The following is a 16,082-nucleotide window of genomic DNA, read 5'->3' as shown; positions in this document are numbered from 1 at the left end:
ATCAGCAGCTATAGCAATATTTAAAATTATTGGTAGTATTAGCAACACATGAAGTCTTGATCAGTGAAACATTAAATGCAAGAAGAGTTTTCTGATCTAGCTCAAGAAAGTGTAATTTGTGGCAATTATCAATCATCTCTGTAACACTCAGTAGCTTAGTTCTGAGATGACTGCTTTTGATAGGGTTTGGGTAATTTTCCCTTAACTTCATAATGCTTAGCTACTTGATTCAGTTTACAATTGTTTCTGAGTTACTTGGATTGTGTGATTATTTCAGCCTCCTGAAAGCCTAATTAAGCAGTGTATGGATGTATAAGTCTAAGTAGAAATTATCCAAGAATACTAGTTTTTCCAGAGGAAGGTGCTAGTAATATAGTCAAAATACTAACAGCAGCTGTTGGTGCATGGCAGTGGGTGGAGAGACTGCCATCTACACCTGTAATGTTGAAACATGACCACGTCCAGTGGTAAGTTTCCATATGGAACTATACAGAGGCTTCAGAATCTGTTTCACAGGTAGTACACAAACTGGCCATAAGTGAGCTGAAAACTGATACTGAATTTTTCATTTCTATCATGGGCTTTTCAAGAATTGTTGAATCTAACAGGGAAAATCTCTTGAAATTCTTTCATACAGCTGATTAGCCATTTGTGACAAGAATAGAAGATTGCCACTTTCAACCCTAATGGGCACCAAACAGGAATCTTAATTTCACACAACTTGCTGACTGAGGACAACCTGTGTGTCATGGCAACACACATGCTAACATTTATTACTTTTTGTTTTGTCATCCACAAACTATTCTGCATAGTTCAAACTGTTTCAACTTGCTTGATTTTTACAATTCTATCTACCATTATACATTGCAAATAAAAAAAAAAAAAGGAAATTCTGCTCAAGTATTCTGAACAAGAAATTTGTGTAGTTTCTCACTGCATCACTAAGTCAACTGAAAACAGTGTATAGGTGCAAAGGAAAATGCTTTTATAAGAACTCACTACTAGAGCAAATCATGCTGGGGTTCGTCAGAGGAGTCCCCAGCAGCCATATAATAGGATGATGCATACTAACAGAGATCTGACTGTAAAGATCCCATATTTCAGTCAAACAATGCAATTTCATGGAAATGAATGGGTCTGTCTTTTATAATCATCAAAATATAGTGACACGACACAGATGTGAATACCATACTTGTGATGAATTTAATCTCAATAAATGAAAAAGTTTTTGTATTTTGCCCTCAGAAATTCCATACGGAATACCTGTTTGTCCACAGTGGGACTCCAAACAGCTCCTCCCAAACACTGAAAGAGATCATCTCCCATCTACCACTTACTAAAACTGCAATCATACTGAAGTCGTCAATTTTGCATTATGTTGAATTCCATCATGAAGAAAGAATTTGAATTTTGACATGTGCATTATGTTTGAACTGGCTATTAGCACAGAATTAATGTACAGAATCAGAGATACAAAAAAACTGTAGGATTAAAGAAATGTTCAGTACTAAATCTTTGCATACCTTACCTTTAGGTAAGACTAAAGTAAGACTTTAGAACAAAATAGCTATACAAAAAGGGCCTATGATTTAATAGTGGGGTAGTACTGGAGGTTGATATATCCTATGAAAAAGTGGACAGATAAAATTCCATACAGTGAAATGTAAAGCAGTAACACAAAGGAAGAAAACACCCTAAATTCAAACCAGTGAGCTCTGAGATGCTCAGAGCTACTCAGAAATCGTCATGACTACTCAGAAAACAAATGCTGGCATTATTACAAATCTACCAAAACACTAACTTAATAGTAAAAAACAAGCTGAATGCTTAGAATTAGTAGGAGAGAAAAACAGAGCAACAGATCATGCTACTACGAAGAAATTCATGGTTTGCGCAAGTCTTAGGCATGTAGTTCTAAATCCCTCCTCTCCCCTTATTCCAAACAGGAAATAAAAAGAACTGGAAAATGTTCAAAAAGGGCAACAAGGGTGGTCAATGTAGCTTCCGCATAGCTTCCATACTAGATATGACTAAATAAACCTGAACTCTAATCAGGAATATGACAGACATCTATGAAATGGGCACCTAGAAAAGGAGGATGAATGCTGCTCCCTTACCAAAGAAGAAAGAAGTCATAAAGCCAGAAAAATTAAAACAACAGGCAATTGCTTTTCATAAAAATATGTAATTAACCTGTCAACTTCTTCCTATCTGCATCCTAAAAGGTTACATAAGTCCAATAGGGGACTGGGTAAGTTTAAGGAAGGAAAATTCACTGCAGGTTATTTACAGAAACCAGCTCTGACTCAGGAAGTTCCCACATAACATGTTGTTAAGAGACAGAAGAATCTTCTGAGTAGGCATTACCATCTCCTTACTCTAGCCTTACTCTCTTTCCCAGCAGTCTGCTTCTGGCTATTGTCAGGAATATGATACTAAGCTAGGAAAGTATTTTTTTCTGCCTTAGTTTATTCTTTAGTTAGCAGATTTTAAGACAGTGAATTATTAAACTCTTCCATGCTACAAGAAGAATCAAAAGCCCTGTAGTGATTATGGGGAGCTGACAACACAGCCAGGAAAGTCACTTCTCCAGTGTCTAGCTCCTATAAACAAGACTTAGGGAAATGCCTCCTTTTAGGTCATTCAAAATAGGAAAACATCCAATGAGCTGTATGTCTTTCCACTCACGCCATGCTCATCAGCAGAATGGTTTGGCCGATGAGTTAGCTCTGCTTATTTCATTATGATCCTTTCACGTCCTTACGTCCTCATCTAACATTCCCACCTTTCTACAGTTTATTCAGTTTACCAAATACCACTTCCATACACAAAGAGATGATGGCTTAACCTTAGTTTTCATGTGTCATAAATTATTCAAATGAAAAATAAGTAATTTACAGGTTACGAGTTTAGCTGTTTCACTTTTTATTTTTTTCCTACTTTTGGATAGATGGTAGGCATAGATGAAGCAGGGAAAGGACAAGGACTCCAATTCCTAACAAGACTGGGAGTGTGCTAAGTAGAAATGGTTCTGCAAATCTTCTGAGGCTGCCACAACTAACAGAACAATATATGTTTTGGGGTAAATGAAATCCATCACTCACTCTAGTAGCAGAAATTTGACATACAAGAGCTTCTTTGTCCAGCTGATGAAGCTTCCACTTCAGGTCTGCTGGGTTGAATTTCGTTTGGCAGCTGTATGTTTATTGGTCTTTAAATTCTGAATTAAATTAATTACCAGAATAGTAAAGTTCAGTATTGCAATTCAAGATTCAGGCTGGGTTTTTGAAGTCATGTGCAGTATTGATCATAGAAGTTTAAACTGTCCACAGTTCCCATTCTAGGAAATGAATCTGTAGCTCTTGCATGTGCAGAGAAAAAGGAACAAATGAGTACTGAAATAAGAATTTAATATATCCTCTCAGTCCTACATTCATAATACAGCTGATCAAGGATCATGACAAATTTCAAGTAGCCATTTAAAAGGTTTCAAAGCGACAATTTATTAGAATTTTTTTAAATAAAAACAGAGGCCTTTGAGACTAAATACTTAATTCTTGAATGAACCGGTGTACCACTTCCATTTGACCTTTTCTAGCACTACTCCTACCTGTCAGGATGCAGCACAACCACCCCCACCAACTTTTGTAGGAAAGTGGAAGAATATGCATCAGTTTAGTTGCATCACTGGAAGAGATTCCTTCCCCACCCCAATCCCACAGTTAATTATTCTTGCTATGTTCCTTTTACTGGCCTATATATTTTGGACAGGGTCGGGTTGGGTTCTGCAGTTTGGCTGTCTGTATAGCTGTTAGTGCCACAAGGAAGGTGAGCTAAAACGAGTTGCAAAACAGAATACCATTCCCTTCAGTGGCAACACAAAATTAAGCCAGATTGAAGTGAACACAATCACTGCTTCAAAACAGGTAAATTTCTAACAGTAAATATGAAGTAAAAAAGAATGATTCAACACTCTCTCTACTAAAATACAAGACTTGTCCAAGAAAACATCTGTAGAATTAGCCCCAGGCCAAAGATTCTATTCATAACCAAATACCTGTTTTTCAGTGCTCATATCTTGATATGTATTTTTCCAGTGTATCAACAGCTACATGCAACAGGTATTGCATCAAGGGTTTTTTTTTTTAACATCTGACAAGATCCTATATTGGAGAAAATTATACCAAATAGTTCTGTACCATAGAAAAAAAAGGTTTATTACAGCAAATAAACTAAACACAAAGGAATCAGTTCTCTGAGATTTCTAGTGGACGTAAACCAATAAAATTTAGATATATTCGCAAAGGAAGAGACTGAGGTGACAGCACAGAGCTGCAATATAGGAGAAATTAAAGGAAAATATTCTTAAGAATGGTGGAATAAGGAGGGCCCAAATTTAAACAAAAAAACAGCAAGGTCAAAAGCTGAAGAGATAATTTCAATGATTCTGCACAGAAGCTGTAAGCAAAACATAAATAATACTGGTCATGCCAGTACACACCAATGTAATACTCTAGAGTACTCTTTGGGCTTCAATTAGTGAAACTTGGGCTAAGTAGTATGGCTACCTTTTATTCTTTTTCTACAGATACGTGTTTTTCCTCATGTTTCTTCAGAATTGATGAAATAGATTCCTAATTTATCAAGACCACACAGGAGCATCAGACAGAAGAGAAATGGTAGTTACATCTCTATTCTGTGCATCGCTATTTCAAAATAAGCTCAGCCAAGACATGGATGATGCCCTGCAAACACATAAAACACAGATTTTCACAGAACACTAATGTAGCTCATCTATTATTTCTTGGTAAAATGTCCAGAAGAAGGGAGAGGAGGAGAGGAATTAATTTATGCCATTATTTAAGGGCCAGACATGATCCTTCCCGCATGCCCATGCAAGGACACACTATCACTTTCATGCATTGACTGCATATAACACACCCAAATCCATGGAGGACAATGGAAAATGACTTCATGTGAAGCTGGCAGACATCAATGGAGTACAGCAGAGCTTTAGCTCCTCCTGACATGGTTATGCAGGTATACTGCAAAAGGTATCTTCTGTCAGCTATCAGGTTTGCTGTAGATATATTTCTCTCCCAGAAGTACTTAAGAGAAGTTGTTCCCTCATAAAAACTCCAGAGCTATACACCTAAGTTTCTGTTTTGTTTTATGGTCATGTACTTTTTGAAATTATCTAAGTTTGTCTTCTACATTGTTAGTACTCTGTCTTCATAATGGGGGAAAAAAAAGAAAAGAAAAATCAATGTGCTATTACCCTGTCAACCTACCCTTGCAAGAATTCTTTGAACATCAGTGCTTAAGTGGGAAAAATGTATGCATTAGCATCATTAAGCACAGTAATTTTTTTTACTTTACCATAAAATAGAAATTAGATGCAAAAAACTGATTTAGTGTAAGAAGAAAGGACTCACAGCAGAAGTAGAAAGATAAATCAGTAAACAAGTGTCCTAAAATGTTTCACTATGCAGAAGGTACACTAAAAAAAAAACGCTCCTGAAAATATCTATAAAGTGATGCACTGTGAACCAAATCTGAGGGCATTGCCCTCCGACGCATGCACATACAAGTTCAGTTTCAACTGCCCTTCCTGCTGAAGCAGTCAAAACAATACCTATGTAAACCTAAAAGCACAAGATGCATCAGGGTTATTTACACATATCAGGGATGCTTGAATCATACAGCTCTTATACATGTACAAGCAGAACCCACAACAGGGGGCAAATATTTAGTGATTATTTCTCAATGTCTCAATTACATGTACCAGAGTTGTTAAAAAAGCTCTGAGGAGTTCAATTAATATTTAGAAAAGTATACACTTAGCCACTGGGACAGGAGCAACAGGAATTTTACAGCTGTTAATAGAAGTTTCATTTGGAAAATTGGTCAATACGAGGTTTAAGTAAACATTGTTGCTTACAGCTTTAGAAGGTGTGGGCAAATGACATTTACTTTGTAGGCAGCATGAACTACATAACTGGTATAAATGGGTCTTTGAGAGCCAACAGCTGCAATATCTCATTCATCAGTGTACTTAGAATTGTGAACTGGAATTCCAATTACTGAACAAAATCTATTACCAATTTGAGTCACTTGGGTAAAAAACCCTTCTCTACCTCCACGGTAGTTAATTCATTGAATTATTTTAGAAACAAACTATCAAGAGGACTGAGTCTACTAAGTTTGACTAAAATAAACAAAACAATCACTGTATCTGCTAATATAATGCCACAAATCTGTAAAGCGAATTAAAAAATACCACTTATTAGGACAGCCTGCTTTAAAGGGTTAAGTTCAGCAGACCACCCTTTGAAAATAACAAAAAAAAGTCACAGAAATTATTGCATCGCTACTATCACATACAGTTTTGAATATAATTGTATCTGGTAAAAAGATTTAATAAAGCCCCCATAAGTAGCTTTTAGTTTTATTTTACTTTTTGAGATAACTTTGGCAATAGTAGCTTTCCCTTGAAGACAAATGCCGTTAAAACACATTTTTATTGCACATAAACTAGCAGTTGCATTGTCTCAGGCTACTGAATGTATTCAACTCACCACTTTTTTGTCATATATGAACAATACATTAGATGCCTGCAGACAAACAATATCTACTACTATACAACTGGTTTCATACAAGAAGATTATAGTGATGTCTATCGACAAACACCCAATTCTCGGATTTTGCTTTTTTCAGATATTCTTTTTGTGTTAGCTTTCTACGATACATATTTTTTGGATAACTTTTGTGTGAAGTACTGCCATGGCAGGAACATGGAAAAAAAAATACTGCAGTACACTAAGGAAAGATCTGATACAACTTCAACACTAAATTGTTTCACTTACACTGAGAAATAGAAGAAAGAAGTAGAACTTTATTTACATACACTACTTACCCGCGTGAAGGTACCCTCGAAACTGTGAATATCCAGCTGTGGCTTCTGAGCATAAACATAAGCATTGATTGAAAAGAGATCCTGTAAAACAGATTAATGTACTTGCTATTATTTAAACTTAAATTTAATCACATATTTTGTATTGAGGAACCTTTTAGTGGTAAACATTCCAGTTTATGACCACTCTACCCCCCCAAGTTAAGTTAATGAAATTTTTACGCAAGAAACACGCTGTTTTTCAGTACATCTTGCTATAAAGGAACCGGATCCAAGATGATATTCTGAATATGTTGACAGTTCAAACACTAAACTGTTTTACAAGTTAGAAATTTTATCTAATTTCTTTTCTCTTAACAGCTCCATTTTAATTTATAATAGTATAATCTTAAAATATCTTCCATATATTTGTTCTTCTAAAAATAAAGTGGGGGTTTTGTTGTTTTGAACAAAACTGGAAACAAAGTATTTTTCCAACAAGGACAAATCCAACTGAACACAAGAGATAAAAATGGAATTCATTCAAATTCTCTTAAATGCTCAAGCATATCTGCAGTCAACCCATAAGAAAACCCCATCAGCTTCAGGGAAGCCTGGATACATCAACAGGATTATTCAAGTGCCTAAAGTGAGGGATACACTGAAAAAATAGGGCCTAATATACATGGTACCATACTACCCATGACAGCAAACTATCCATGAATATTCCTATCCTAAAACAAACCATGAACATTACTATCCTAAAACTAAGAATAGTAAGAGATTCTTAAATACTACAGTAGCAGGCTCTATAAATAGATGATGGTATGGTATAAACAGGGCAAGAAAAAAAAAAAAGTTGATTATTGTTAGATCTTAAAGAGCTGTCCCTAGGGACCCAGGGAGGATCACCTTCAAATTCTGAAACAATTATTTCATCACGTAATTGTTCTGAAACATCTACCTCCCACAGGAAAAATACCACAGACTAATTGTTAAAAAGCCAATAAAAAGGACTGACTTCTCACCATAAAAGCAAACCTTTTTGAGCTTTAAAAAGCTGTCAGGACCAACAGCAGCTAAGAGATTTCAACACGAGTAGACCACTCATGCATGGATACATAATCCAATTTCTACTCTGGAGAGGAGGAGGTGCTTGATACTCAGCCGATCTAAGAACCATAACCTCTGATGAAGTGCAACAGTGTCTACCTTCTCACTGGACGTAGCACCTAACTATTTGGGTTATCTCCATCCTTTATTACTGGATGACACTTACAAAAGGCTAATCAGCACTACCTCTGGGGAACAGGTTACATGGCTACAATACCTTGTTCATCCTAGCTAGAATGTGCTATCTTCAAAAGCAGAATTAATTTTACAGCCTTTCATGGACATATAACCACACCTTGGCACAAATGCCCTTATTTTTTGTTCACAATTTTGAATATAACAAAAATAATTATATTTGAATATCACATAATTTGAAAATTACAAAAATTAAAGGCGCAACTGTCCACCCCTGTTAACACCTTAAAATGACGCATTTGTATCCTTTTGTTTCTCTGATAAAACGGCTACAGATTTTTAAAGTATCATTATTTTTTCATGTTTCCAGATCAAAATGAATTTTTTTAAATCTATTGTACATTTATCACACATTTGACTTGAGTTTAAAAATGTGTAGCTCTATAAATAATTAATATTTCTATTTATATTCTGCAGACAAGAAATCTTTTACTTCATACTTTTCAAAAACACAGACTTTGTATTTCATATGCTTTTGAAAACATGAATCAAATCCGAACATTAACTCCCATAAATTATCTTTATCTTAAACCGTTAGCCATTTATTGTAATCTTTCACACGAAGTTCATTCATTGCATCCTTGTTCTTCCAACCTACTTTCATCAGGTTCACAAGAAATAATTCATATGAAACTAATACACATGTGGTGTCCTATATCTTCATCATTCACTTCTTTCCAATCTGTTATCACCTACAATTTAGCTAATCCAGGCTATTATGTGCTTTATTATGCAAAGAAAAATAAAGACTCTCTCAGTAGTGGATAGCACAGTAGAAAACTAATACCACACACATATTCATATACACAATAAGAACTGCTAGTGAAATGCGTCAACTAGGAACTTCTCTCTTTTCAAAGAATGCCTTAGTGGGAAGCAGCATTAGAATAAAAGGAAGCAGAAATATCCACTTTAAGTATACTGGCATTTGTATAGTAGTGTATTTTCCTAGTTTCTAACCTATTTTCTTCCACTGTGATGTTCTCCTTTGTTACACTGTAAATGTAAACATTTCTACTACATTCTTTTGGTGTCTTTTTATGTTTAGCTCTCCTTTTGTATTTCTGATTTGACACCTAAACTTTCATGTTTTCCTTTTTTTCTTTTTTGAATTTCAACTCTGAAATGAACTCACTTATCTTTCTAAAAAACAGAGATTTGCACGTTCCCTACACACTTAGGGCATTACTGTGGAATGCCACAAACTAGAACCAGCAGAGTATTCAAAAAGTGCATGTGTTTTTCCTAAAACTAAAAAATCGAGAAAAACCTACACTCCAAGAGAAATCTGGGATGGTAGTTCATTGGCTTTTTATTCTTGAGTAGCAGAAAGAAAAGACATTCAAGCATTATTACACATTCTCAGTGGCTTTCTGAAATACTTTTTAATTCTTAGGGTAAAGAAAAGGGATGACCTTTTTCAGTAGCCCAATGCTCTGTACTCCAAAAGGACAACATTCTCAGGCCAATAAAATACAGTAGTTGAAGCTTTATAAATCAAGGGAAAGAAAAGAAAATCTAAATAATGATACAGTTATATAAAACAGATTATGTACTGAAATGCTGGGGTTTCAACCCCAAGCCCCAAATTAAGGTTGACACATGGTTGATTCCCACAGCCCTTCACAAGGAGGGATGAGTTTGCCTTTAGGCTTCCCTCCAGGGTGCTGCCGGCCTTGCAGGGAGAGCCATTGGGTAAAGGAGCCCCAGGTGTCTGCATTAAGTAAGCAAAGGTCAGGTGTCCCACTTAGGGATAAAAGCTGGGACCACTTGCAGGCAGGGGCAGTGTCTGTCTGTGAGGTGGATGCACTGTGCAGAGTTCCCTGTTGGGGAAGGACCTCCTGCCTCCCTGGGACTGGGCTCCCGTCAGGTCTGGCCTTTGTAAATGCAGGCTGTGTAGAGATTCAGTATGTGGCTTCCTTGGTCTTATGTATTTGGTTTGTTGACTTGGTTGTCTCCTGTCCCTTCTATGGGAGACTGCATTTCACCATTTATTTCACCCATTGTTGGTTGTGCGGTGTCGTTGTTGGGGTCAGTGGGATTGATGTGGATAACGTATAATCTGACTTGTTTGTACCCCCAGTGCTCACCCATGTACTGACCCTTGTGTATCAAATACAATTTGGTTATTGGTTCATCTTTATGCTGGCTGTGTCCCTTATGCTAGGCCTAATAACTGGCAAAACATGTACAAACTGCATTTAACAATAATGGTTACTGTAAGAGTACAAAGATATTCCTTCACCTAGTGCTGCTTTCTCAGTAGTAGATGCTGTGCATTTCTCATCTCGGTGTCTTGAAAGCAGTCACAATGGTGAATTTAACAAGGAGATAACAAGGACTTGTACACAAGACTACATGTAAACATAACTTCTACTCACTGAGCAAGAAAAATTTACCTGGTTAGGTTATGTCATTGCTTCCCCCTACATAAAAGCAGGGAGAAGGGAAATTACCTCAAACAAAGGCTTTAATTATGTTTAAAAAAAAGGACTACTTTTTATTAATGATTTAACTAATGAGGGACTTGATCTTTGTGAAATTCAGCTTCAGTAAAGAATTCTTATCATACTGTAAGTATTGAACTGCTGGGTTCACTGAAGCCAAATAGTTGTACTCATATGTTCAATGGAAACAGTATTCTGCATCTAAAATTACGCTGCTTTTAGGAGACAGTGGGGAAAAATTACCTCAGTTATTTTCTTACTCAAAAAGTAAGAATTGGGTAGGGAGATTCTAACAGTTCTAGATTAAAGAAACTATATGAAGGACTCAGATCTCAAGCAATAAAAATTAAGCTGCTTTTATACAACAGTAGATGAAATTTTTAAACTTTTGTCTCATTTGAAAATAATTCAGAACAATGCATTTCATCCTTCTACACTGAAAGTCAGGAAATGATGATGTTACAATAATGAAAATATTTTTTTTAAAAATTTCACAAAATTCACCATAAAGTTATCAATAACATAGAAAAATCTCCTATTAGGTCAAGGGCAATATTTGTTCACCTTACTTAAAGATCATTAAAATACATTCTTAATCATAACATGTAGCTCATTACAAATAAAATTGCCTTTAGTTCAATAAAACTAATTAAATGTAAATGGTATTGTTTACTGCTGTATGGATCTTCTGATATAAATCAGCAAGTCACCATTTATTGAAAATTACAGTGACCTCATTGCTGTTAATAAATTTAGTTGGTCACACAAGCTAGAGAAGAATGCCTCAATGCATACTAGTGCCTGAACTGCCCCACCTATAACTATGAAACTGTAAGAAACCTAATCTAGGTGTTACAGTATTTGCTGCTCAGCCATCATTAAATGACTTCTTGAAATTTTAATTCTCTGATCACATTAAGTGCTTCAGAAAGACAACAAAATCTGTACCGATCATCTTGGTGGTGTCACCTGTTCTTTAAGAAAAGCTCTGAAGGTCTGCAGGTTTGTTTATTGTGGGTGCTATAGTGGGTAGGGTTACAGTGCTGCTCTGTTGACACGGCTGACAGCTCACGCCAACACAAGATACTCACCTCCTTTACATCGGGTAACTAAAGAAATCAAAATGAGTCACAATTATGGAGAGCATATTCTGTCCAACACATGATGCAATTGATTATAGTCCATTTTATGTTCACCTTGAATGCATTCTCTTAAATTATTAAAGATAGGTTTTAAGGTGAAAACATGAACTGTAAGCCTCAGCTTTGAAAACACAATGCAAGCACACGGAGAAGATGGTCTAGCAGGTTTTGCTTTATGCGTGGAGAGTCCCCGGAAGCCAAGTAAAGCACTACTGCAATGAGTAACTGCTACTTCAGACTGAAAGTTAGCTGAAACTATCTGATCCATTGCAGCAAACCCCCAGAACTTCGACCCAGAGACAGCAAGGGCAAAACACTGGGCCCTAGAGACTGGGCTCTGCACCCCTCTGCCTGAACAGGTTCTTTGTGAACGGGCCCCTCCAGCCAGCTGCTGGTTTACCATAAACACACATAAAGTTAACCCCGTAAACCTAACCCATCTTTGCAGCTGCCCGTACAAATATGAGCATGCAAGGCAGTTTAAAGGCAGGCAGTGTTGAATTAAACCACGAGCTTCAGGTCTTTGAAAGGGACAGGGCTACTAGAACTCTTGGGCTCTCCCCGTAATTCTTCACGGGCACTGAGTATATGGCGCTCTACCCCTTTTCTTTACCCTGTCTTTCAACTTATCCGAAGTTAGTTTCATGAAGTACCACAGAAGCAGCTGGGAGGCGGCTCCCCCCTCACCTGAGGGCGGGGCACCGCGTGCCCCTTCCCGCCACCGCGCCGCCCAGCAGGGGGCACCCCAGAAGTGGGGCACGGCAGGGCCGCCCCCGCGCGCGCCTTTCCGCGCATCAGGACCGCCGTGGCCGTGCGGCGCCGCAGGGACGGGTACAAGCCGGCGCTTATCAGCTGGGAATGATCTGGGATTTGGGAAGGTTCCTTTCCCAGAATTCCTTAAAGCGAAACGAGTTTTCATTCATGGCTTGATTTGAAAAAAAAAGCCAAAGCAGAACATCTCGATAGGTGACTCCTGAAGCGCCGCCTTTTCACCACCTCGGTGATCCTGGGGGCAGACGCGATGCCCTCCCGCCTCGTGCAGCACTTACTGCAAGCAGTAGACGACGGGTATCACAGCTCTGCAGCTTCTTTTAGCAGAAGGAAGGATCACTGCCCGATTCTAACCTTTGCCAGACTGCTCTGAACCCCAGCAACTTTCTGAAAAGTAGTTTTATGCCTATCAAAAAGCATATGCCCTTATTACACACTCTACATGTTAGCGAGATAATAGCCATAAAACAGTGGTTTTTCAACACAGAAACAAAGCACAGGGGTATTTCACAAAGCAACAGACATTTTCAAGTTGGTACCTAGGAAGCAACTTGTCTGATTTTTCAGTTTCATTAAGAGAAGTTTGCAGCAATGGAGGACACTGGAGAAGCCGAGGTGAGAAAAAGTCTACTTGAAATAGATTTCTCAAGTGATCCTTACTTTTAACGAAGTTGCTTCAAATATTTTCTGCTGTGTGCACAAGAGCTTGAATACTGTTTGATCAGAAAACTTCAACTACATATTGTAGGCATCCCTTTTTAGAGAAGCTGTGTGTAAAGTTTCAAAGGGTGCGAAACACTATCCCTACATCTTTAAAGCGTGTATCCATTTTTACTGTAAATATAAAGAAATAATTCTGCCCACTGCATTTTAATTTTTAAAAAAATACATGTAGGGCCTACATACAGGTACAGCTTATGACTCTACTAAGAATTAAAAAAAATTAGGTTTAGAATCAAGTAATTCCATAATGCTGTTTTTTTGTTAGTTTGAAATTCATACTTGCTTAGAGCTTCATATTAATCTTCTGAAGTTGTCCACCCACGGAGTTTCTTTAGATGGCTGATACTCTTGCATATTATTGACATCACAGTAAAGGTAAAAGTGTCTTTGCGGAAATTAGAGAAATACCAATGTGCTTTCCACAGGAATAGAAACAGCCTTCTGGGATGTGCACTGAGCATTATCTTCTGTGAAGGATGTGGAGATACCCTAAAAAGCATTTGCATTTGGGTACATTAGGCTACCATTTCCCCAAAATATTCAGACAGATCGGGCTTAGGAGTGAAGCAGATACATGACATGACCACTGCAAACAGTCTAAGACCAGCTGGGAAGCAGCCACTTAAAATGATCTCATTACAGAACCACCAAGTGTCAATGGTTTGATCAAACCATACAATATGGAAACTGGGAGATAGTTTAGTTGGCAGGAAGTATTATACCCAGTGTTAGTTACTTCAGGATGACATGTCAGCTTTAATGCAGACAAAGTCTTGGTTAGTGTGGCTGACCCCCTTAACCACGTGATGTGAGAAGGGGCAGAGGCGCATCAACTGCTTGGTGGTTTCCATTTGCTGCTCATAGCCAAGGAAGGTTTATGTGTACACAGCTCCTTGATTAACTGCACCTGATGATGCAACTCCTACAGCAACACCTACAGCTCAACAAGAGGGAGAATATAAAAATCCTGCAAGCAGCGCAGATCATTCAGAGGTAGATTAACAGCAGTAAGTGGAAACAAATAAGGAAGAAATGGTTACTATATTGTACGGTTGACTTCTCTGCTGTTTCCAAGAAGCATGAATAATTTCTTTGGTGGTATCTTGTCCTTCCCTCCCCTAAGAAAACCTTCCACCTGAAGAAAACCTTCACTTCTGCAGGATGTTGAGGCTGCATGTCCTACCATTCAAATGCAGACTCCCCAACTTCAACCATTTCTGATTTAATTTTTCACTGTGAACAACTACAGTACAGACATTTATTCTTTCAAATCAAATGCAGGTTTAACTATTAATTTTATACTATCTCCATAGTTGCTTAACAATTTATTTGTCAAGTCTGTTGATAATTTTTTTTTTAACAAAGAACATAACAAAAGTTACAGTACAACAATTCCCTGCTCCGTCAGGTCTATTTCTTCTCAGCAAGGAGGGAAAGCTTCAGACATGGATTTGGAAGGGTTGGGTTTGTTTTGTTTTTTTAAAATAAATATATAATTTCAAACTTTCTTTTCCAAAGGACAGTGTAGAGAAACCTCTGCATTGTAATTTACTTCTGATTTCAGCCTCAGAACAGCAAAGCTCAGATCACTGACATTTCCATGCTCAGAACACTGAAATTATAACCAAACAGAACTCAAAGAGTCAGTGCTCTGCACAGGGTTGTATTTGCCAAGTGCAGTCAGTGATGCTTCCAAAACAAAGAGGAAATAAAAAATTTATAGCTGTTGGACACAGTTGTAGCTATCTGAAAAGCACTATTTAATAAAAAAAAAAATCAAAGCAAGGTAGAAAATTGACTGGCTTTTAGTTAAATGCATGCATCTGTTTTGGTTTTTTTTTTTTAAATGAGTAAACAAGATAGGCCAATGATTAAATGGTAAAAATCTACAGGAAAGGCATTGTTACAAACACTAAAATCAACTGCAGGTTACAGAACACTTGTTAAAGTCTGTTCTTGCACCAGAACTCCCAGTCTTGGAGCCTGATTTGGCACAACCAATCTTCAGTTCCATCTCTTGTCCCCAGTCCTCTAAATACTGTCAAATACTGTTAGTGTCAAAACACCAGAAATTCTGTACAGGTAGATGTCCACAAGCTTGTAATTTGAGTATGTTTTTAGAGGAAGTCTCAACACCAAGCCAACTCTCCTGTAAAATAGCAAGCTTCTCTAGTACAAGGGATACAACTCAGCTTCTCATTGAGACGTTTATACAATTCTACATATATTTTTGTAGATACATGTCTGTTTTGAATGTATATCTATATACACAGACATATATGTGTCCTTTTTCATGATTTTAATAGTTACCCATGACACAACACATATACACACTCAAAAAATACACACATTCAGGCAACTCTTAAGAGCCTTTCTTGCACAAACTTGCACATTGCACCTAGTCAGACCAGAAAGCATACTGATAACAAAAAGCACTCTACCTTCAAGAGCAGACTGCTCTTTCCCCATCTTACAAGTTAGTGATTAAAGCACCAGTTCCTGAGGCAAGTACGACTTGCACTTACAGTGTAACTCTTGGCTGAAAACACTACAACTGTGACACTTCTGCAGAGTATGGATCTCAGTGGTAACCACAGTGAGAACCAATAAGTTGAATGATAAAAATCCAGTACTGTTTCAGTTTCTTTACAATGTAAAATCATGAGTACTTGCATAACCAACTTCTCATTCCACATTCAGTTGGATACCCATCTCCTATTTATTGCAAAAACTAAGTCTGTGGTAACAGGTATTTTTCAGTACTTACAATAATTGTAACAGTCTTTTTGATAAGAGATA

The 16,082-nt window shown here is 37.3% G+C and overlaps 1 protein-coding gene across 1 annotated transcript in view; it reads right to left on the bottom strand.

Annotated features, from left to right (window-relative positions):
- The window catches only part of ATP9B (ATPase phospholipid transporting 9B (putative)), a 168,070-nt gene that overhangs the window by 83,825 nt on the left and 68,163 nt on the right, over nt 1–16,082 (bottom strand). The window contains exon 9 of the mRNA XM_074899760.1: nt 6,917–6,997. Coding sequence (XP_074755861.1) covers nt 6,917–6,997 — 81 coding nt within the window. The remainder of the gene's footprint in view (nt 1–6,916; nt 6,998–16,082) is intronic.

Source organism: Athene noctua, chromosome 2 (genome assembly GCF_965140245.1).
Source record: "Athene noctua chromosome 2, bAthNoc1.hap1.1, whole genome shotgun sequence".
Taxonomy (NCBI): Eukaryota; Metazoa; Chordata; class Aves; order Strigiformes; family Strigidae; genus Athene; species Athene noctua.
This window is presented reverse-complemented; position numbering and strand designations above follow the sequence as displayed.